At 45.7% G+C, this 23,575-nt stretch overlaps 2 protein-coding genes and 1 non-coding gene across 8 annotated transcripts in view; 2 read left to right on the forward strand and 1 right to left on the reverse strand.

Moving 5' to 3' along the window:
- CGAS (cyclic GMP-AMP synthase) overlaps positions 1-18,697 on the reverse strand; it is a 30,827-nt gene extending 12,130 nt beyond the window's left edge. The window contains exons 1-3 of one of the 2 annotated variants that reach the window (XM_034962379.3): positions 14,446-18,697; positions 8,770-8,989; positions 3,472-3,702 (exon numbers count right to left, since the gene is read on the reverse strand). In XM_034962379.3, the coding sequence (XP_034818270.3) occupies positions 3,472-3,702; positions 8,770-8,989; positions 14,446-15,102 (1,108 nt within the window). In that variant the 5' untranslated portion in view covers positions 15,103-18,697. The remainder of the gene's footprint in view (positions 1-3,471; positions 3,703-8,769; positions 8,990-14,445) is intronic. The other variant, XM_034962380.3, reaches the window with a different exon arrangement.
- Positions 18,698-19,282: 585 nt separating this feature from the next.
- MTO1 (mitochondrial tRNA translation optimization 1) overlaps positions 19,283-23,575 on the forward strand; it is a 42,084-nt gene continuing 37,791 nt past the window's right edge. For 3 of the 5 annotated variants that reach the window (XM_003809526.5, XM_055113878.2, XM_008961757.4), the window contains exon 1: positions 19,445-19,851. In XM_003809526.5, the coding sequence (XP_003809574.1) occupies positions 19,635-19,851 (217 nt within the window). In that variant the 5' untranslated portion in view covers positions 19,445-19,634. Of the gene's footprint in view, positions 19,852-23,575 lie in introns of all 5 variants that reach the window. The other 2 variants (XM_008961755.4, XM_003809525.5) reach the window with 2 other exon arrangements.
- On the forward strand, positions 21,905-22,007 carry LOC112440190 (U6 spliceosomal RNA). Its single transcript, XR_003028377.4, has one exon. It is a non-coding gene; the product is annotated as a U6 spliceosomal RNA (small nuclear RNA).

A 23,575-nucleotide genomic window follows, 5' to 3' on the forward strand; every position in this document is an offset into this window, starting at 1 on the left:
GTCTCGAACTCCTGAGCTCAAATGATCTACCCACTTCAGCCTCCCAAAGTACTGGGATTATAGGTTTCAGCCATTACATGAGTGAGAGAGAGAGAGAGAGAATATATTTACTTACACTTTTAAAACACGGAAGGCCAGGCACGGTGGCTCACGCCTGTAATCCCAGTACTTTGGGAGGCCAAGGTGGGTGGACCACCTGAGGTTGGGAGTTCAAGAGCAGCCTGGCCAGCGTGGTGAAACCTCGTCTCTACTAAAAACACAAAAATTAGCCAGGCGTGGTGGCGCACACCTGTAATCCCATCTACTCCTGGAGGCTGAGGCAGGAGAATCACTTGAACCTAGGAGGCGAAGGCTGCAGTGAGCCAAGATTGCCCCACTGCGCTCCAGCCTGGGCAACAGAGCGAGACTCTGTCTCAAAAATAAATAAATAAATAAAAAATAAAACATGGAAGGGTAAACTAAAAACAATTAAAAAGGCTTCTAATCAGGGAAGGAGAGAAGAGTGTGGAGAGGACATGAACAGAAGATGTTTCTCTAACTGTACCTTTTTCCATAGCTTTGACTTTGGAACCACGTATATGCTTTATAAATTTATGAAACAAATTAAATCAAAATTTAAAAACCAGTATCTAAAAACAGATAACATAATGAAACAAGTTAATTTACCTATGTTGAGTTAAACTGTCCAGAGACTTTTTTTTTTGGCAGGCGGGGTATAGAGGACTTCTTGCTATGTTACCCAGGATGGAGTGCAGTGGCATGATCATAGCTCACTACAGCCCTGAACCCCTGGGCTCAAGCAATCCTCCCGCCTCAACTTCCTGAGTAACTGAGACTATAGGCATGGGCCACTGCGCCTGGCTGAACATTTTTTTGAGTGGGTTAAAAACCTCATATTTTGACTGTCCTTTTATCTTAAGAACAAAAAAACTGCAAGTAAATCATAAACTATTCTTTAAATAAATTATATCCTTGGTAATAAAACTGGTATTATTTTGCAACAGGTAGATTTTTAAAATTTAAAATTTTTAATCAAAAATCAATAAAAACAAGGCCAGGCACAGTGGCTCATGCCTGTAATCTTTGGGAGATGGAGATGGGTGGATCACCTGAAGTTGGGAGTTCGAGATCAGCCTGGCCAATATGGTGAAACCCAGTCTCTACTAAAAATACAAAAAATTAGCTGGGCATGGTGGCACGCACCTGTAGTCCCAGCCACTTGAGATGCTGAAGTGGGAGAATCTTTTGAACCCAGGAGGTGGAGGTTGCAGTGAGCCAAGATTGCACCACTGCACTCCAGCCTGGGCGACACAGCGAGACTCTGTCTCAAAAAATAAACAAATAAAAATAAATAAAAACAAAAACATAATATTTTTTAAAATATAGCTTGTGAGACCAGGGAATTTCTAGTAGAATGTTTAGAGAAAGAAAAGATATAGCAGGTGTTATAAGTGTCTCCAATCTAGTACAAGTATTTTCACTGTTAAGTCCCTCTGTTCACATACACTCACACACGTACACAGAAGCAGAGTTTTGTCTAATTATACATAATCTGGAATGATGGCAGATGCAGAACAGCCAAGGGTAACAGAAAGCAGAGGTGAAGCTAAGCATCCAGCACCAGCCTTCACTTTCTTTCATTTTAATGGATGAATGAAAAGAACTCCCTAACCATGGCTAGGTGCAGTGGCTCACGCCTGTAATCCCAGCACTTTGGGAGGCTGAGGCGGGTGGATCACAAGGTCAAGAGATGGAGACCATCCTGGCCAACATAATGAAACCCTGTCTCTACTAAAAATACAAAAATTAGCCTCGCATGGTGGCACGCGCCTGTAGTCCCAGCTACTCATGAGGCTGAGGCAGGAGAATCGCTTGAGCCAGGAGGCAGAGGTTGCAGTGAGCCAAGATCACACCACTGCACTCCAGCCTGGGCAACAAAGCAAGAATCCGTCTCAAAAAAAAAAAAAAAAAGAACTGCCTAACCACATAGGCCACAGGGCCACCAAAGGACTCTTCTTCATCTCTAAGGTGATTTATCTTCCAGTGTTCCTCAGGACAGTATGGGGTCAGCAAGAGATGGTATGGGGTCCTGTTGCAATTTTTGTATCACTTACAGTGAGGGTTTCCTGGGGCAGCTATTCTAAAAATTGTTCAGTTTGCAGAACAACCTCTTTGCAGAAAGCTATAATTCATTTTGTAAAAACATGAATAATGATATATATAAGTACCCTTCATAGACTATTTTTCTTACAGAAAATGATTCCTCTATGTATGCAATATATGAAGTTATGATGTGTGTCCACAAAAACACAAACCATCAAACTAAGCATGATTGACTATTTCTGGGCTTTTTTCAGCAATACTCATTTATAACTTGGTTCATTTGTTTTATGGTCTCCTTCAATTTCCCTGGAATCCAATAGTAGTAGGTGCCAAAAGTCCTATATAAATCTATGGGAGAAAATGAAAATAATCAGCTACTTTCTTTTTTTTTTAAGACTAAATCACAAGGAAAAAAGCTACTTCCCAGGAGTTTGAGACCAGCCTGGCCAACATGGTGAAACTCCGTCTCTACTAAAAATACAAAAAATTAGCCAGGCATGGTAGCGGGCACCTGTAGTCCCAGCTACTGGGAGGATGGGGCAGGAGAATCGCTTTAACCCGGGAGGCAGAGGTTGCAGCAAGCTGAGATTGTGCCACTGCACTTCAGCCTGGGCAACAAGAGCAAAACTCTGTCTCAGAAAAAAAAAAAAAAGAAAGAAAGAAAGAAAAAAAAATGTTACTTCCTTCTACCTTCAAAAATATCACCATTATAAAGTTTTAGCTGTAGACCAACTCAGTCTGGTTCTTGGAAGTTGAATTTTACCCAAGAGCACAGCCTGAAAACCCATCCTGATCTGTGAGGCTGAGACACGCTGCATAGGAGCAGTGGAATGGGAAGATGAAGGAAAGAGAGAACCAGGGCTGAGAATGAGAGTCTAGACTCTAATGATAATATTAATATGTAACAACGTATAACTGGCATGAACAGAATTGGCCACAGAACTGCATGCACATTTTATCTTTCCAGAATTTTTCAAGTACTTTTGGTTAACACAGTGTACAGATGAGCAAATGGGTTTAGAAAGCATCATAACTAGCTCGAATTCACACAACTAGTAGAAGGAGCCTCAGGATTCAGAACCAGGGCAGTCTGACTCCAAGGCCAATACTGCTTTTCTTTACCGAAAAAAAATAAAATAAAATTCAAATATGGATTGCTAGACATTTTAAAGCTGAGTATTTGATATTAATACTACAACTTTGCCCTTTTCAATTCTGTCTGTCACCAGACTCCCATCTTATAACCTATTTTGCCTGATGGCTCTTGAAATGACAACAGCATTGGTTGGCTGTTGATCTTATACCGCCTGAACATATAACATTAACAACTCTTTTATGTCTTTAAGTTAACTTTAATATTTAAAATACCTTGGAAACCATTTCCTTCCTTTGCATGCTTGGGTACAAGGTAAAATGGCTTTAGTCTTAGTTGCTTCCTAACTTTTGCTGAAAGCCAGTTTTTAATGGGCAGGCCTTCTTGGGTGCTAGCAGGCCAGCTACTTTTTGATTCCAAAGCCAGGGTTATATCCACAGATATTTTTTCACTAATAAGAAGTGTTACAGCAGGGCTCCCTCCTCTTTTCCTCTTCATGATGACATCTGTATCCGGTTGAACATATAAAAGAAAAGAAAGTATTTATTAATCCAATTTTCTCTGGAAATACAGGGGAAATAATATAACTATAATTGAAGATCTCTGGTGTGCTAAGTATGAAGTAAACATTAGTGGTAAAACAGAAACTGGCTCTAAAAGGCAAAGTGTTTTACTAAACCAATATTGGCTGGGCATGATGGCTCATGCCTGTAATCGCAGCACTTTGGGAGGCCGAGACAGGTGGATCACTTGAGGTCAGGAGTTCGAGACCAGCCTGGCCAACATGGTGGAACCCCATCTCTACTAAAAATACAAAAATTAGCCAGGCATGGTGGCGAATGCCTGTAATCCCAGCTACTTGGGAGGCTGAGGCATGAGAATCGCTTGAACCCAGGAGGCGGAGGTTGCAGTGAGCCGAGATCACAAGACTGCACTCCAGCCTGGGCGACAGATTAAGACTCTGTCTCAAAAAAGGAAAAAAAAAAAAAACAAAAAACACAATAATTACTGATATCTCCCATTGGGAGGCATTGTCAAGATGGTGTGGGGCATATATGATGAAGAGGTCTCTGTAGACTTTGAGGTTTAAGAGTGCTGTGATTAAATTTTCTTCTTTTTCTTTTCTTTTCTTTTTTCTTTTTTTTTTTGAGACAGAGTTTCACTCTTGTTGTCTTGTTGCCCAGGCTGGAGTGCAGTGGCACGATCTCGGCTCACCGCAACTTCTGCCTCCCGGGTTCAATTGATCCTCCTGCCTCAGCTTCCTGAGTAGCTGGGATTACAGGCATGTGCCACTGTGCCTGGTTAAATTTTCATTACAAATTATAGATGGCAGAATGGAGGGAAGCCTAGAGAAGAGGCCAGATGGGCAAGAGGGAAGAGACAGGCAGCAAAAAGACCACAGCAACAGCCTGGCACAGAGGCTGGGTGCCATGGCAGCACAGAGGTAGTGAGCATCAAGACACGGGGAAGAAGTGAGAGCAACTAAAGAAGTCCAAATCAACATAAGTGGTCACGAGTTGAGTCTACGATGTGAGGAGGAAAGTAGGAGCCTTGGGATGCCATCCCAGGATCTTGGCCTTCCTAGGCCTAATGGCTGATGTTGGTTCCATTCCTCAAAATAGAATAAGCAGGAAGAAGAAAGATTGGGCCAAGCTGAACTTCATGAGATACAATGAGCTCTAGATACCTGTGGGACACTCAGGTGGAGATGGCTGCTGGGTGGGTGGCTATGGTCAGAAATTTAGATGGCTTTGGCAGTTGGGGGTTTATAAGCAGTAAAGACTACTACTCTCAGATAAGACTTCCACAGTGACGAAGTAGAGCACAAAGGAGAAAATGCTAGAAAAATCTGCAAACCTGGCCACCTGTTACCCAAACCTGGCCACCTCTCCTGTTACCACTGAGGAAGTAAGTGTCCATCTACCTTACTTTTTTTGAGACAAAGTCTTGCTCTGTAGCCCAGGCTGGATGCAGTGCAGTGGTGTGATATCAGCTCACTGCAAACTCCACCTCCCAGCTTCAAGTGATTCTCCTGCCTCAACCTCCTGAGTCGCTGGGATTACAGGCATGCACCACCACACCTGGCTAATTTTTGTATTTTTAGTAGAGACAGGGTTTCACCATGTTGGCCAGGCTGGTCTTGAACTCTTGAGCTCAAATGATCTGCCTACCTTGGCCTCCCAAAGTGCTGGGGTTACAAGTGTGAGCCACTGTGCCTGGCCCTCCATCTACCTTTCAAAGGCCACCTCTGCCCATAGTCTCTGGATCCCTTCCTTCTCAACTTCTCAAGTACCATGCTCTTCAACTATTTCCTCTCCTACATCAGCCATCTCTCCCTCCCTGCTAGATTATTCTGAAATTCATACAAAGGGTTATAGGGTATACCTCTCCTTTCACCCCACATCTTCCTCCTCTCCATACTCACCCATCTTTCTGTTTCCTTCCAGCCCAAACTTTTTTTTTTTTTTTTTTTTGAGACAGGGTCCCGTTCTGTCACCCAGGCTGGAGTGCAGTAGCGTGAACATGGCTCACTGCAGCCTCAACCTCCTAGGTTCAAGCAATCCTCTTGCCTCAGCATCGTATGTAGCTGGGACCACAGGCACATGCCACCACTCCTGGCTAATTAAAAAAATGTTTTTTTCTTTTTTCTTTCTTTTTTTTTTTTCTGAGACAGTCTTGCTCTGTCGCCCAGGCTGGAGTGCAGTGGCGCAATCTCAGCTCACTGCAACCTCTGTCTCCCAGGCTCAAGCAATTCTTTTGCCTCAACTTCCTGAGTAGCTATGATTATAGGCGTCTGCCACCACGCCTGGCTAATTTTTGTATTTTTAGTACAGACGGGGTTTCATCATCTTGGCCAGGCTGGTCTTGAACTCCTGACCTTGTGATCCCCCCACCTCGGCCTCCCAAAGTGCTGGGATTACAGGCATGAGCCACCATACCCGGCCTAAAATTTTTTTTTGTAGAGATGGACTCTCACTTTGTTGCCCAGGCTGGTCTTGAACTCCTGGGCTCAAGCAATCCTTCTGCCTTGGCCTCCCAAAGTGCTGAGACACCACAGTTAGCCCAGACAGAACTTTCTAGAGTGGCCTACACATGTTATCTCCACTGCAACCCTGCCTTTTCACTCTGTGTCCATCACCCCACTGACATTTCTCTTGTCAACCCCACAAGAACAAAGAACAAATCCATTGGATTTCTGGATGTCAGTAGCATTCCAAACAGTGACCGCTCCTTCTACAAAACACTCATAGTCTCCTTTTGCTCATTCTCTTCTTCCCAAACTTTTTCTTTTTTTTTTTTTCTGAGACAGGGTCTCACTCTGTCGCCCAGGCTGGAGTTCAGTGGCGCGGTCTCAGCTCACTGCAACCTCCGCCTCCTGGGTTCAAGCAATTCTCTGCCTCAGCCTCCCAAGTAGCTGGGATTACAGGCACCCGCCACCACGCCCGGCTAGTTTTTTGTATTTTTAGTTGAGACGGGGTTTCACCATCTTGGCCAGGCTGGTCTTGAACTCCTGACCTCGTGATCCACCCGCCTCGGCCTCCCAAAGTGTTGGGATTACAGGCGTGAGCCACGGCGCCTGGCTCTTCCCAAACTCTAATGGAATTCTCTTCTTACCACTCTACTTAACATTGCAACTTCCTCCCCACCTCCATCTCCCACATTCCTGATCCCTCTCACTTTGCTGTACTTCTTCACAACAGCACTTACTACTTTCTAGTATACAAGATAATCATTTTTTCCATTTGTTATTAATTGTACGTCTGTGCTTGCAAGATAAAGCTCTTAATCTAATAGCGTAATAACATACAACACAAATTGCAGTGAGTGCTCTGAAGGGAATAAACTGGGAAAAGTGATAGCAATTAGGGTGGAATGGGGTGGTGGAGCCAAGCCCTGAGGTAGAAAAATAGAGCTTGGAAAGATCTAGGAACAAAAAGAGGCTCTTGCGGAAAAGATGAAGTTACATGAAATGAAGCTGAAGAGGCAGCCAGGGACCAGATTCTGTACTGACTTGTAGACCCTGAAAAGGAGTTTAGATTTCATTTTATTTTTGAGACGGAGTCTTGCTCTGTCGCCCGGGCTGGAGTGCAGTGGCACGATCTCTGCTCACTGCAACCTCCACCTCCCGGGTTCAAGCGATTCTCCTGCCTCAGCCTCCCAAGTAGCTGGGATTACAGGCATCCACCACCACGCCTGGCTAATTTTTGTATTTTTAGTATAGATGGGGTTTCACCATCTTAGCCAGGCTGGTCTTGAACTCCTGACCTCGTGATACACCTACCTCAGCTTCCCAAAGTGCTGGGATTACAGGTGTGAGCCACTGCGCCTGGCCAGATTTTAATTTAATTTAATTTAATTTTATTTTATTTTGAGATGGAGTTTCGCTCTTGTCACTCAGGCTAGAGTGCAATGGCCCGATCTCGGCTTACTGCAACCTCTGCCTCCCAGGTTGAAGCAATTCTCCTGCCTCAGTCTCCCAAGTAGCTGAGATTACAGACATGTGCCACCACATCCGGCTAATTTTTGTATTTTTAGTAGAGATGGGGTTTCTCCATGTTGGCCAGGCTGGTCTCAAACTCCTGAGCTCAGGTGATCCACGCACCTCAGCCTCCCAAAGTGCTGGGATTACAGGTGTGAGCCACTGCGCCTGGCACCAGATTTTATTATCTGATCATTGAGAAGCCAGGTTTTCATCAGAGAGTAATGACTGGCTTTGTATTTTAAAACATTTACTCTGGCTTCTAAGGACAGATATTATAAGAAGGCAAATAGGGAGATTAGAAAGGAAAATGATGTAATAGTTCAGGTAAAAGATGGTGGCAGCTTAGGTGGGGTGGGAGTAGGGTGCTGGGATTGAAGCAGCAGACAGGTCCAAGCTGTAGCAGCACTTGCATCTGGATTAAGCATAGGGGGTAACAGAGAGGATTAAATTAAGATGGTTCCCAGGTTTCTGGATGGTGTGTCTGGGTGGATTGATTGTGCCATTTTCTGAGATGGGAAGGACTGAGGCAAAACATAATTTGGTATATGAATTAAGTTATGTTTATTCGCTTTGGATATGTTTGGTTATAGATTCCTGTGTTACATCAACATCAAAGTGGATATGTTAAGTATGTAGCTGGATATAGGTTTGGAGTGCAAAGGATACATTTGGGCTGCAAGCAAACATTTGGGAGTCATCATCATATAGGTGGCATTGGGAATGGATGAAATACCTAGGCAGAGAGTGTAGATTCATTTATCCATCAATTTAATCAATATTCATTGATTATTTTATCTAATTTAATCATTTAATTTAATCAATATTCATTGATTATCTAATGTGTAGGTGTTCTAGTTATTTAGGATTCATTAGAGAACAAATAGATAAAGACCTCTACCCTTCTGTACTTTATAATCTTGTAATCATATTATAAGTAATTGCCAATGTACACTCCTGTACTGATGTTTCTTGACCTCTCTACTGCACTTTTTCTTACTGCAGAGAGGTCAAGAAACATGAGAATGGGAGTGTACATTGGCAATTACTAGGTATAATTAAACCTTTAAGAATCAAAAGGCAAAAGTCTTACCTTTAATGTTGTTAATTTCTTCCTTAATGATTTTCCTAAACTTTGACAGCATCTTAGAAGCTGATAATATTTCACCTTCTAAAAACTGACTCAGAGGATTTTCTTTCGGATTTCTTTTAAATTTCACAAAGTAATATGCACGAGTGTTGGAATATTCTTCTAGTTGAATTCTGGGGACTTCCAGTTTAAACATGACATCAAATTCATTAGGTGCAGAAATCTAAGAAACAGTAAAAATAGCACTGAAATATTTGCTTATGAATATTTTCCAAGTGACTGGAACTTTTTAAAAAATTTCCACTTAAAACTTAACTTTAAAAAGCAAGATTCATAATGTCTATATATACCCTCTGGGAGTGGGACTAGTGGAGCTGGCAGGAGGTGGAAGAGTATTACCAGTTTCATTTTGTAGGTTCTACACTGAATTAATTTTTTTTACCATGACCTAGTATTATTTTTATAACTAAAAATGATTTTAGGCCAAGTGCAGTGGCTCACACCTATAATTAAATTTTGTGGGGCCAGGTGCAGTGGCTCATGCCTGTAATCCCAGCACTTTGGGAGGCCGAGGCGGGCGATTCACCTGAGGTCAGGTGTTTGAGACCAGCCTGGTCCAACATGGTGAAACCCCGTCTCTACTAAAAATACAAAAATTAGCCGGGCATAGTGGCATGCGCCTGTAATCCCAGCTACTCAGGAGGCTGAAGCAGGAGAATTGCTTGAACCTGGAAGGCAGATGTTGCAGTGAGCCAAAATAGTGTCACTGTACTCCAGCCTGGGCAACAGAGCAAGACTCCATCTCAAAAAAAAAAAAAAAATTTGTGTATGATATGTGGTAGGGAATCAAGGTTCATGTTTTTCCTACATAGATATCCAATTGACCCAGCATTATTTATTGAAAAAAAAATCGTCCTTTCGGCCAGGCGCGGTGGCTCACGCTTGTAATCCCAGCAGTTTGGGAGGACGAGGCAGGCGAATCACAAGGTCAAGAGATCAAGACCATCCTGGCCAACATGGTGGAACCTCGTCTCTATTAAAAATATGAAAATTAGCTAGGTGTGGTGGCATGCACCTGTAGTTCCAGCTACTCAGGAGGCTGAGGCAGGAGACTTGCTTGAACCCGGGAGGTGGAGGTTGCAGTGAGCCGAGATCGTACCACTGCACTCCAGCCTGGGCGACAGTGCGAGACTCCATCTCAAAAAATAAATGAATACATATTTTAATCAGTTTGTCAATTTAATTTAAAAAACTGATCATATTTCAACTGATTGCATTAAATCTAGAACAATTTGAGGAAAAATGAACACGACATAGTTGTCAATTACTTCCTCTTCAAATTTACCCAGTCATGTTTTTAAGTTTTGAATATCTTTAGTGATATTTATTCCTAAATATTTGATTTTTAAATTGTTTTTCAAGTTTTCAGTTTTTTGTTTTTTTGGAGACAGAGTTTCACGCTTGTCACTGAGGCTGGAGTGCAATGGAGCAAGCTTGGCTCACTGCAACCTCAGCTTCCTGGGCTCAAGCAATTCTCCTGCCTCAGCCTCCCAAGTAGCTGGGAATACAGGCGCGCACCAACACGCCCAGCTAATTTTTGTATTTTTAGTAGAGACAGGGTTTTGCCATGTTGACCAGGCTGGTCTCAAACTCCTGACCTCAAGTGATCTGCCTGCCTCTACCTCCCAAAGTGCTGGGATTATAGGCGTGAGCCACCATGCCTGGCCAAAGTTTTCAATTTTTATTTTTTAGAGATGGGGTCTCTAGGCTGGAGTACAGTGGCTACTCACAGATAGATCATAGTGCACTGCAGCCTCAAACTCCTGACTTGATGTGATTCTCCCACCTCGGCCTCCCAAATAGCTGGGACTATCAGAATGCACCAATGGACCTAGCTTTGATATTTTTGATGATATTCTAAATGGTATTTTCATTTTGTTTTTAATCTTGTTAGTATATTGAAATATTTTTATTTTTGTTTATTGACTTTGCAACCAGCAATTTTGCTAATTTACTAATTATTTCCAACAGTTTATATATGAAGCCAATCAAGTCATCTACACAGAACGATTTCATCACTCTTTTTCCCATCTTATGCCTTTATTTTCCTTGTCTTGCTGCATCAGCTGTATGTATTCCTTTACGTTCTTTTTGTTGTTGTTCAACATTATTTATGTAATTCATTTTCACTGTTCATGTTGCTGTAGTTTGTTCCTTTTCTTTACCAGTTAATATACCATTACTTAAAACCACTGGCCGGGCACGGTGGCTCACGCCTGTAATCCCAGTACTTTGGGAGGCTGAGACGGGTGGATCACCTGAGGTCAGGAGTTTGAGACCAGCCTTACCAACATGGAGAAACCCCATCTCTACTAAAAACACAAAAAATTAGCCAGGCATGGTGGTGCATTCCTGTAATCCCAGCTACTCGGGAGGCTGAGGCAGGAGAATCGCTTGAACCTGGGAGGCAGAGGTTGCAGTGAGCTGAGGCCACCCACGCCATTGTACTCTAGCCCAGGCAACAAGAGTGAAACTCTGTCTCAAAACAAAACAAAACAAAACAAAACAAAACAAAAACAAACAAACAAAAAAAACTACAATTAATTGATTTCTATGTAACCTTTTCACTGAGTCCAAACTATATAAATAGTAAAGTACATTAACACTTAGAATGAAAAGAACATATGGACTGACAATTCTACAGGGAATTTCTACAAGAAACTTCCCACGTATTTTCAAGATTTTTTTTTACCTAGAATTTGTAGTCCCAGGTAGCTGGGACTACCTGTGTGTGCCACCACATCCAGTTAATTTTTAACTTATTTTTGGTAGAGCTGGGGTCTCACTATGTTGTCCAGGCTGGACTCAAACTCCCGCCTCAGCCTCCCATGGTGCTAGGATCACAGGCATGAGTCCACTGTACCTGGCCCACATATATCTCATAATCAGTAATAGAAAAAGTTTTAGGCTGGGTGTAGTGGCTCACGCCTGTAATCCCAGCACTTTGAAAGGCTGATACAGGTGGATCACTTGAGGTCAGGAGTTCGAGACCAGCCTGGCCAACATGCTGAAACCTTATCTCTACTAAAAATACAAAATTAGCCAGGTGAGGTGACGCCCGCCTATAATCCCAGTTACTCTGGAGGCTGAGGCAGGAGACTCACTTGAACCCGGGAGGCAGAGGTTACAGTGAGCCAAGATCACATCACTGCACTCCACCCTGGGTGACAGAGCAAGACTCCATCCCCAGAAAAAAAGAAAAAAGAAAAAGAAAAAAAGAAAAAGTTTTAGATAAAACAAATTTCACTGGATTTCTTTTCATTGGCATAATTTTTAAAAACAAAGTGGTTCTGGGCTGGGCATGGTGGCTCCCACCTGTAATCCCAGCACTTTGGGAGGCCAAGGCAGGAAGATCATGAGGTCAGGAGATAGAGACCAGCCTGGCTAACACGGTGAAACCCTGTCTCTACTAAAAATACAAAAATTAGCTGGGCATGGTGGCGGGCGCCTGTAGTCCCAGCTACTTGGGAGGCTGAGGCAGGAGAATGGTGTGAACCCAGTAGGCAGGGCTTGCAGTGAGCCGAGATCGCGCCACTGCACTCCAGCCTGGGTGACAGAGTGAGACTCTGTCTCAAACACACACACACACACACACACACACACACACACACACACAAAGTGGTTCTGAATGGAGACTGTCTTCTGAATGTCTTGTTCTCTAATTCTAACTAGTAACTTTCTTTTTCCTTTGGACCCGCCATATACAGTAATTGAACTGAATTGATACTTACGTAATAAGAATCATGCTCAATCAGAGACATATCTGATGCTGAAAAGTAAATTAGTTAATTAAAAAGAATCATGCTCAAGACACAGTCTTGGCTGGGTGCCGTGGCTCAAGCCTGTAATCCCAGCACTTAGGGAGGCCGAGGCAGGTGGATCATCTGAGGTCAGAGTTCGAGACCAGCCTGGCCAACATGGTGAAACCCCGTCTCTACTAAAAATACATAAATTAGCCGGGAGTGGGGGCAGGCACCTGTAATCCCTGCTATTTGGAAGGCTGAAGCAGGAGAATCGCTTGAACCTGGAAGCCGGAGGTTGCAGTGAAACCTAGATGGCATCACTGCACTACAGCCTGGGCAACAAGAGTGAAACTCCATCAAAAAAAGAAGAAAGAAGAAAGAAAAGAAAGAACGAAATTAAGAGAGAGAGAGAGAGAGGAAGAGAGGGAGGGAGGGAGGGAGGAAAAGAGAGAGACAGAGAGACAGAGAGAAGAAAAGAGAAGAGAAGAGAAAAAAGAAGAGAAAAGAAGCCGGGCGCGGTGGCTCACACCTGTAATCCCAGCACTTTGGGAGGCTGAGGCTGGCAGATCACCTGAGGTCGGGAGTTCTAGACCAGCCTGACCAACATGGAGAAAGCCCGTCTCTACTAAAAATACAAAATTAGCCAGGGTGGAGGCTCATGCTTGTAATCCCATCTACTCAGGAGGCTGAGACAGGAGAATCGCTTGAACCTGGGAGGCGGAGGTTGAGGTGAGCCGAGATCGCGCCATTGCACTCCAGCCTGGGTAACAAGAGCGAAACTCCGTCTCAAAAAAAAAAAAAGAAAGAAAGAAAGAAAAAGAAAAAGAAACAAATCTCTTGCTGGGCAAGAAACACGCTCCAGTCAGGAACCTGCTTCTAAACTTTCAATTTACACAGGAATGATTAATGACTCAATCACCCACAAGCAAATGGAGCTGTGTAATACACACATCGAAGCAATTATACGGAATGTGTATCTAGAAAGCGTTTTAGTATCTGTAGGAGATATTCTTGTTTGTTTAACATTATACTGTAAGCTTCCCATGATTTCTGTGTAAGAAATTGGGGACAGACGGCCGGGCACGGTAGCTCACGCCTGTAATCCCAGCACTTTGGGAGGCCGAGACGAGCGAATCACGAGGTCAGGAGATCGAGACCATCCTGGCTAACACGGTGAAACACCGTCTCTACTAAAAATACAAAAAAAATTAGCCGGGCATGGTGGCGGGCGCCTGTAGTCCCAGCTACTCGGGAAGCTGAGGCAGGAGAATGGCGTGAACCCGGGAGGCGGAGCTTGCAGTGAGCCGAGATCGCGCCACTGCACTCCAGCCTGGGGGACGCAGCGAGACTCCGCCTCAAAAAAAAAAGAAAAAAGAAAAAAAAGAAATTGGGGTCAGACGGGATAGCAGGAGAGGGGGCAGGGAGGAAGAGGGGGAGAGAAACTGAAGATCTTTTTTCTATGGAGTAAGAGGTCTTCCTCATAGGAAAAAGTCTACGTGGAATTTTTAACAGACCACTTCAAATTATCCAAGTCAATATCTGACTTGGGACCTCAGGTCCACACCATCAAACACTGCCCTGTTACGGAAACTCGACACATGTCGGCTTGCATGAATGAACGCATACATTTGAATTCCCCCGGGAGCAGTGTCTTGAAATTAGCCAGCAATCAGTACCGGTTGGTTGTCTGATCGTTGGATGTGTAGATGAATAAACGAACGGTTTGTCGTTTTACTTAGACTAGGCTACCGAAAAACATGCAAAAGTCTAAGTTACTTCCGAAGGGAAGTGAGGGGCGCGACCCGGGGAAGGTAGGGACTGCGGATTGGGGAAGGCCGAGCAGCGGGGCTCGGCGGGAGGGCGCCAAGCAGCTCACCTTCACGTGCTCATAGTAGCTCCCGGTGTTCAGCAGCCCGACGCCTCTGAACGCGGAGTCGCACTTCAGTCTGAGCAGCAGGTGGTCCACAACCCCTTTCACCATCCCCGCCGCCGTGGAGATATCATCGCGGCTGAGCTTCAACTTCTCCAAAACCGCCCGGAGCTTCGAAGCCCCAGGCGCCGCATCCCTCCTTACGAGAATGGGGGCCGAGACCGGCAGGCCGGGGCTGGGCACGTCCCAGGGCCCGGGCGGGGGTCTTGGCTTCGTAGAGCAGCGCGCGCCCCTCTGGCGGCAAGAACCAGCCCTGGAAAGAGCCGGATCCCGAGCCGCAGGAGGCTCCAGCCCCTCTGCCCCAGGGGCGCTGGTGGCGTCAGACGGCTGCGTGTCCTGGGCGCGCTGAGGGGCCTTTTTGGCGCGGGCCCCAGTTGCGCGGACGGCCGGCCTCTCCTGGGTGTCCGGGGCGCTCTTTTTCTGCCGGGATCCCGACTTCCTGGCGGGGCCGAACTTTCCCGCCTTAGGCAGGGCGGCCTCGGGGGCAGCCGGAGACTCGTTGGGATCCGTCGGGGCGCCCCTGGCATTCCGCGCGGAAGCCTTGGGGGCAGTGGCTCCGGCCTCGGAAGCTCTCTGCATGGCCTTTCCGTGCCAAGGCTGCATGGCTGGCGCTTTCTGTTCCCCGAAAGAAGAATCTGTTTCAGGAAAAGGCCGCAAGAGGAAGAGCCAGCAGCAGCTGTTGGAAACCAACCACTACTGGCGGGCACACAGAGTCTGCGACCCGAAGGGGAACCCCAGGCTGGGAAGTCGCTGGGAGCCACGCCCATGCCGCGAAGAGGCTGGCCGCGGCCTTTCCTGAGGCTACAAAAGTCTCGAAGTTTCTAACTCTCCAGGCAATCCGTGCCCCTGTCTTAAGAAGATGAGGTAGGGCCAGGCGCGGTGGCTCACGCCTGTAACCTCAGCATCCGAGAGGCCGAGGCAGGCGGGTCGCTTGAGCTTAGGAGTTTGAGACCAGCCTGGGCAACCCAGCAAGACCTGGTCTTTCTTATAATTAAATATATATATATGTGTGTGTGTGTGTGTGTGTGTGTGTGTGTTGCCTGGGCACAGTGACTCACGCCTGTAATCCCAGCAATCTGGGAGACCGAGGTGGGCGGATCACCTGAGGTCAGGAGTTCAAGACCAGCCTGGCCAACAAGGCGAAAGAAACCCCGTCTCTACTAAAAAATACAAATATTAGCTGGGCGTGGTGGCAGGCACCTGTAATCCCAGCTACTCGGGAGGCTGAGGCTGGAGAATCACTTGAACCCGGGAGGCGGAGGTTGCAGTGAGCCGAGACGTGCCACTTCACTCCAGCCTGGGCGACAGAGCGAGACTCTGTCTCAAAAAAGAAAAAGAGGCCAGGCGTGGTGGCTCACGCCTGTAATCTCAGCAGTTTGGGAGGCCGAGGCGGGCGGATCACGAGGCCAAGACATCGAGACCTTCCTGGCCAACATGGTGAAACCCCGTCTCTACTAAAAATACAAAAAATTAGCAGGGCTTGGTGGCGCCTGTAGTCCCATCTACTCGGGAGACAGAGAACTGCTTGAACCCGGGAGGCAGAGGTTGCAGTGAGCCGAGATCGCGCCACTGCACTCCAGCCTGGGCAACAGAAAAAGAGTCCATCACAAAACAAAACAAAACAAAACAGAACAAAACGAAAACATTGACAGAGAAACTTTTCTCTTTCAAGTGAAAGTTTTTTTAAATTTAATTTTGGTTTGAGTTAGGGGGGCGCAATCTCGGCTCACTGCAACCTCAGCCACCAGGGCTCAAGCGATCCTCCCACCTCAGCATCCTGAGTAGCTGTTACTACAGGTGCGGACACCATGCCCAGCTTTTTCTTTTCTTTTTAATTTTTTTGTATACATGGGGAGGTCTTACTATGTTGCCCAGGCTGGTCTCGAACTCCTAGACTCAAGCGATTCTCCCTCCTCAACCTCCCAAAGTGTTGGGATTGTAGGCATGAGCCACTGTGCCCTGCCACAGAAACTTTTTCTTTTCTTTTTTTTCTTTTTCTTCTTTCTTTTTTTTTTTTTTTTTTTTGAGACGGAATTTCGCTCTTGTCACCCAGGCCGAAGTGCAATGGTGCGATCTTGGCTCACTGCAACCTCCGCCTCCTGGGTTCAAGCAATTCTCCTACCTCAGCCTCCCGGGTAGCTGGGATTACAGACGCCCGCCACCACGCCCGGCTAATTTTTCGTATTTTTAGTAGAGACGGGGTTTCACTATGTTGGCCAGGCTGCTCTCAAACTGCTGACCTCAAGTGATCCACCCGCCTCGGCCTCCCAAAGTGCTGCGATTACAGGCGTGAGCCACGGCGCCTGGCCAGAAACTTTTCCCTTTTTTAAATTTATTTAAGGGTTTTTGTTTTGTTTTTTTGAGACAGGGTCTCAAAAAAAGGGTTTTAAGGGTCTCAGTCACCCAGGCTTGAGTGCAATGGCACCATCTGGGCTCACTGCAACCTGTGCCTCCTGGGTTCAAGCAATTCTCCTGCCTCAGCCTCCTGAGTAGCTGGGACTACAGGCATGCAGCACCATGCCAGGTTAATTTTTCTATTTTTAGTAGAGATAGAGTTTCGCCATATTGGCCAGGCTGGTCTCAAACTCCTGGTGGACTCAAGTGATCCGCCACCTTGGCCTCCCAAAGTGTTGGGATTACAGGTGTGAGCCACCACTCCCGGCCTATGTATTTAATACTTTTTATAATTAGAACAATAAAACTGCCACACTGTAGGGAGACCCCTGAAACTATTGCTACGGAATAAAAGATGAAATGCTCCTGATTATTGTAAATACAAAGTTGCATGCAGGATTGTATAAAGAGAATGCCAGGTTGGACTGCCAGAATGAGCCAACAGCGGGTGATGTGCTTCCCCCTGCAGAGAGCCTATGAACGGACGTGCATCACCAAGATTCCTATCCCAGAAAAGCAGATGTTCATAGCTCTGGGAATGGAATGCAACCCTTGTGGAAAGCCTCTAAACGGACGCATGAGGGGCGCCTGTCCCTATGGGTAAGATAGGGCTATAAATGCCCTCATCTTGCCACGGCTCTTCTAGGCCTTTTTAGGGTTAAGGCATACTCCCTTCTGAGAATTTCTGGTCTAACTGATTGTCTAGCTTCACATCCTGTTTCTATGGATTGTTTGTAACCAGCTTTTGCTGCAACTGTTACTGCTGATTAATATCTTGCTAATCATAGGTTATGGAAAGACTGTTTCTGTTTTAAGGCTCTGTTAGAAATTACTGATGCACACACTACATTGTAAATTCTTATCTCTGTATACTGTACTTCTGCATACAGATGTTATAAGAATTACTTCATCCCCATGTGACCATCTCACCTCATAATCAAATGACCCTAAATCCCTCACTAACCTACCCCTGCCCTCACTAAACTTAATAATAAATGCTGGTATATCCAGTGTATTAGCAGCATCTCAGGACCAGAAGGCAGTGACCCCCCTGGACCCAGCTTTCAATATCTTCTGTGTGTCTATTATTTCTCGACCTGCCAATCCGCCTGGGAACAAAGAAAGAGCCCCATTGCATTGTGGGCTGCTGGCCAGATCCTGCAATACCACACTTGTTTTATTCTCCAGTCAAACGTTTCCTTTCTGAGAAAGGCTGTGAATTGAGAAAGGCTGTGAATTGAGAAAGGCTGTGAATTCCAAAAGGCTGGACATTTAACCTCCAACCAACCGATTCTTCTAATTAACCAATTAGCCATCATGGATCTCTCTCCTTTTTTTTTTTTTTTTTTTGAGACAGAGTCTCACTCTTGTCGCCAGGCTGGAGTGCAGTGGCACGATCTCGGCTCACTGCAACCTCTGCCTACGGGTTCAAGCAATTCTCCTGCCTCAGCCGCCCAAGTAGCTGGGACTACAGGTGCATGCCACCACACCTGGCTAATTTTTTTTTTGTATTTTAGTACAGACGGGGTTTCACCATGTTGCCCAGATTGGTCTCGAACTCCTGAGCTCAGGCAATCTGCCCCCCTCGGCCTCCCAAAGTGCTAGGATTACAGGCGTGATCCACCATGCCCAGGCACCATCATGAATCTTTCAGTCCACAAATATATTTGAACTCCTTTCGAAGCCATTCTTTTTCTTTTCTTTCTTTTTCTTTTTTTTTTGAGACAGAGTCTTGCTCTGTCGCCCAGGCTGGAGTGCAGTGGCACAATCTTGGCTCACTGCAACCTCGGCCTCCCAGGTTCAAGCGATTCTCCTGCCTCAGTCTCCTGAGTAGCTGGGATTACAGGTGCATGCCACCACTCCCGGCTAATTTTTTTTTTTTTTTTTTTTTTTAGTAGCGATGGGGTTTCACCATGTTGGCCAGGATGGTCTCCATCTCCTGACCTTGTGATCCACCTGCTTCGGCCTCCCAGAGTGCTGGGAATACAGGCGTGAGCCACCGCGCCCGGCCCGAATCTATTCTTATTTTCAGCCCTTAGTTTTTATAGACAAACAGAAGGTGACAGTGTATCAGATTGTCAGATCACAAAGATCTGATAAGGCAAAGTGATCAAATTCATTGATCGTAGGTGGCCACCTGGCGATAAGGACTGCAGGGCCTAAGAAAGTACAAAAGATGACCTTTAGTAGGAGCTCCCAACCCAGAACCACAGGAAATCAAAAAAAGCCCGCACGGGCGGATCACGAGGTCAGGAAATCGAGAACATCCTGGCTAATACGGTGAAACCCAGTCTCTACTAAAAATACAAAAAATTAGCCGGGCGAAGTGGCGGGCGCCTGTAGCCCCAGCTACTCGGAGGCTAAGGCAGGAGAATGGCGCGAACCCGGGAGGCGGAGCTTGCAGTGAGCCGAAATCGCGCCACTGCATTCCAGCCTGGGCAACAGAGCGAGACTCTGTCTCAAAAAAAATAATAATAATAAATTAATTAATTAAAAAAAAAAAAAAAAAAGCCCGCACGAACTAGGAAAGAAAATGCACAACCGGCCATCCGTGCGACCACCCATCTCCCTCACCAGGAAAGTAGCTCCAAACCGCCAATCAGCGGCGACGCTGGACGTAGACGTCCTACGCCGTGATATTAAAGCAAGATGGCCGCGCCCTGCAGATTGTCTCTTGTTGCGTAAGTTTTTTTGACCGTCACTCGTGTCAGCTTCAAAGTCAGATAGATTTTTCTCCCAGCATGTTCTACTTCCGAGGCTGTGGCCGTTGGGTCGCGGCTTCTTTCACCAAGCAGCAATTTCCGTTGGCACGGTTGAGCAGTGACAGCGCGGCGCCCCGGACTCCGCACTTCGACGTGATAGTCATTGGTGGAGGACATGCCGGGACTGAGGCAGCCACCGCCGCTGCTCGGTGCGGCTCTCGGACTCTGCTCCTCACTCACCGCGTGGACACGATCGGTGAGGAGCGCGGGTGCTGTGGAACTTGGCGTAGGACGCAGGCTGCTTCCTTCCCGCCTCCCCCAGTCTGAAGCGGGGGACCTCTTCCCTTCCTCAAAGCTAGTGAGAATCCTAGCTTCTGTGGTTTTAGCCTCGATCAGTGTCTCGCAAGGATCAGGCGGGCCAGGCCAGAACTCTATATTAGTCTATTCTGCGAACCATAGATTATGCTGCTGCTGACAGTCGTCCGTTGTAGGAGGTTGGGGTTCGGGGTCAGTGCCTTGGGAAAGGGAGAGACTTCAAGAATACTCGCTGGTAGCTTCTTAGTTCATTGCTGCGTTTACCTTCTACTATGTTACTCCAGATAAAGGCTGAATTAGCATTATTAACAATGGTTTATGGCCAGGTGCAGTGGCTCACTTCTTTAATCCCAGCACTTTGGGATGCCAAGGCAGGTGGATCACCTGAGGTCAGGAGTTTGAGACCAGCTTGGCCAACACGGCGAAACCCCGTCTCTACTAAAAATACAAAAATTAGCCGGGCATGGTGGCGGGCGCCTATAATCCCAGCTACTCGGGAGTCTGAGGCAGGAGAATCGCTTGAACCCGGGGGCAGAGGTTGCAGTGAGCCGAGATTGCGCCACTTCACTCCAGCCTGGGCAAAAGAGCAAAACTCCGTCTCAAAATAATGATAATATTAATAAAATAAAAAATCCTTTATTAAACCGTTCTTGTGTTTTTATTTAAAAACATTTTTTTAGAGACAGGGTCTCGCCATGTTGCCCAGGCTGGAGTGCAGTGACTACTCATAGGCACGATCGTTACACATTACAGGCTCCGCTTTCTGGACTCAAGAACTTTTCCTGCCTCTGCCTAACCAGTAGCTGGGATTGCAGGTGCTCAGTACTCTGCCCAGCCTGATCTTTGTGTTTCTGTCAAGATTTTGTGATGCCCTTTGGAAGAACCATGCTACCTTTTTTTTTTTTTTTTTTTTTTTGAGACAGAGTCTTGCACTGTCACCCAGGCTCAAGTGCAGTGGCGCCATCTCGGCTCACTGCAAGCTCCGCCTTCCGGGTTAATGCCATTCTCCTGCCTCAGCCTCCCGAGTAGCTGGGATTACAGGCACCCACCACCACGCCCGGCTAATTTTTTTTTTCTTTGTATTTTTAGTAGAGTCGGGGTTTCACCATGTTAGCCAGGATGGTCTCGATCTCCTGACCTTGTGATCCGCCCGCCTCGGCCTCCCAAAATGCTGGGATTACAGGCATGAGCCGCCGTGCCCAGCGCCATGCTACCTTTTGCATCCTATATTCCTTCTGGGTTGTCGTCCCTGGATTTTGTGTTTAGTACTGGACAGTACTTTTTTTGCTCTAATGGATAATGGTTGGATGGCCGTTCTGTAGCATCATGATAGATACTAGCTAAAACATCAACTTGTAAATTATGTATACTTTTGTCTTTCCTCCTTCCTTTTGCTTAGGAGCGAGCAGTAATTAGAATATTTACTTGTTTTGTAAAAGTTGTGAATAAATCACTTATTTATTCCTGAAATTCTTCTTTAAAATAACCATTCAGCTCATAACTGTGAAGAAATATGTACTATTAACTGCGGTTTTGTGGGTGGGGGAGAGGAGGCTATATGATTTCCTCAAAGATTATACTTTTCTCATCATACATTCAAGTGGGTTTTTTCTTTTCTTTTCTTTTCTTTTCTTTTCTTTTCTTTTCTTTTCTTTTCTTTTCTTCTCTTTCATTTTTGAGACAGAGTTTTGCTGTTGTTGACCAGGCTAGAATGCAGTGGCACGATCTTGGCTCACTGCAACCTCCACCTCCCGGGTTCAAGCGATTTCCTGCCTCAGCCTCCCAAGTGGCTGGGATTAGAGGAGTCCGCCACCACGCCCAGCTAATTTTTTGTATTTTTAGTAGAGATGGGGTTTCATCATGTTGGCCAGGCTGGTCCCCAACTCCTGACTTCAGGTGATCCACCCGTGTCAGCCTCCCAAAGTGCTGGGATTACAGGTGTGAGCCACCACACCTGGCCTGTTGTTTATATTTTTAAAAAATAAAGACCTAGTGCTTGCTTTGGCAACAACATAAACTAAAGTTGGAATGATATAGGGATTAGCATAGCCCCTGCACAAGGATGATGCACAAATTTGTGAAGTGTTCCATATTTTAAAAAAATAATAATAAAGACCTAGGCCAGGGGTGATTACTCACGCTTGTAATCCCAGCATTTGGGGAGCCCAGGAGTCTTCTATTTCAAAGGAAGAAGGAGGAAAATAATCTACCACAGCTGTCATTCCTGTTTTTATAGTAGAGAGACTAAGGTATGTTAGGTAACTTGCCATGATCACAGAGCTCATAAGTGGTAGGTCTAGAAATTGAGCCAGATATCTCTTTCACACACACTCCTCATAATGACACTTCATGCTCATAATCACAGTGCTATCCAGTCTCCCTGTGGAGACCATTAAAACTTGTGGAGGTCTTGTCTGGGCATGGTGGCTCATGCCTGTAATCCCAGCAGTTTGGGAGGCAAAGGCGGGCAAATCACCTGATGTCGGAAGTTCGAGACCAGCCTGACCAACATGGAGGAACCCTGTCTCTATTAAAAATAGAAAATTAAACACCCAAGAATGATCAATAAATACTAAAAAAAAAAAAAAAAGAAAATTAGCCAGGCGTGGTGGCATATGCCTGTAATCCCAGCTACTCGGGAGGCTGAGGCAGGAGAATCACTTGAACTCGGGAGGTGGAGGTTGCAGTGAGCTGAGACCGTGCCATTGCACTCCAGCCTGGGCAACAAGAGCGAAACTCTGTCTCAAAAAAAAAAAAACAAAAAAAACAAAAAAACAACTTTTGGAGGTCTTGATTCTTGATGTGGTGGCAGTGGATATGTGGATATTGACATAATTTGCCCATCCCTCCACCTCCCACAAAAACTTTTGAGGTAACCACATGGGTTTAGACCTCCAGGTAAGACTGGGTAAATGTAAGGGAAAGGTATAAAATGTGGTCTTCACTCACAAGAAATTTGTAATTTAATTATATTTAATTCTGCAAAGTAAGTGCAAAAAGGAGATACCAGATGGCATTTATGGAAGACATAATTGGTTGTAACTGAACCAGTGCCAAGGGGCTTCTTTGTTTTTTCTTTTTTCTTTTTTTTTTTTCTTTTTGAGATGGAGTCACTGTTTTCACCCAGGGTGGAGTGCGATGGTGCCATCTCAGCTCAGTGCAACCTCAGCCTCCCAGATTCAAGCGATTCTTTTGCCTCAGCCTCCCAAGTAGCTGGGATTACAGGTGCAAACTGCCATGCCTGGCTATTTTTTTGTATTTTAGTAGAGACGGGGTTTCACCGTGTCGCCCAGGATGGTCTCAAACTCCTGAGCTCCAGCAATCCACCCTCTTTGGCCTCCCAAAGTGCTAGGATTACAGGCGTGAGCCACCACACCCGGCCCTGTTTTTTATTTATTTATTTATTTTTGTCCTTATTTATGTTGAAGGACTAGGGGCTTCTTACAAGTGTGCTTGATTTGGTAGATTCCTCTGGTGCTGTATCAAAAAAGAACAAATAAATTTAAAAACCAAGTATACTTGGTTTAGAAAGGTTTCATCGGGTAAGGATTACATGTTTGAAAGGAAAAGGCAACCTAGTGAAACAGTAAAAATATGCATCAAGGAAGAGATTCAAAAGAAAGTTCAGGCCGGGCACGGTGGCTCACGGCTGTAATCCCAGCACT

Source organism: Pan paniscus, chromosome 5 (assembly GCF_029289425.2).
Source record: "Pan paniscus chromosome 5, NHGRI_mPanPan1-v2.0_pri, whole genome shotgun sequence".
NCBI classification, from domain to species: Eukaryota; Metazoa; Chordata; class Mammalia; order Primates; family Hominidae; genus Pan; species Pan paniscus.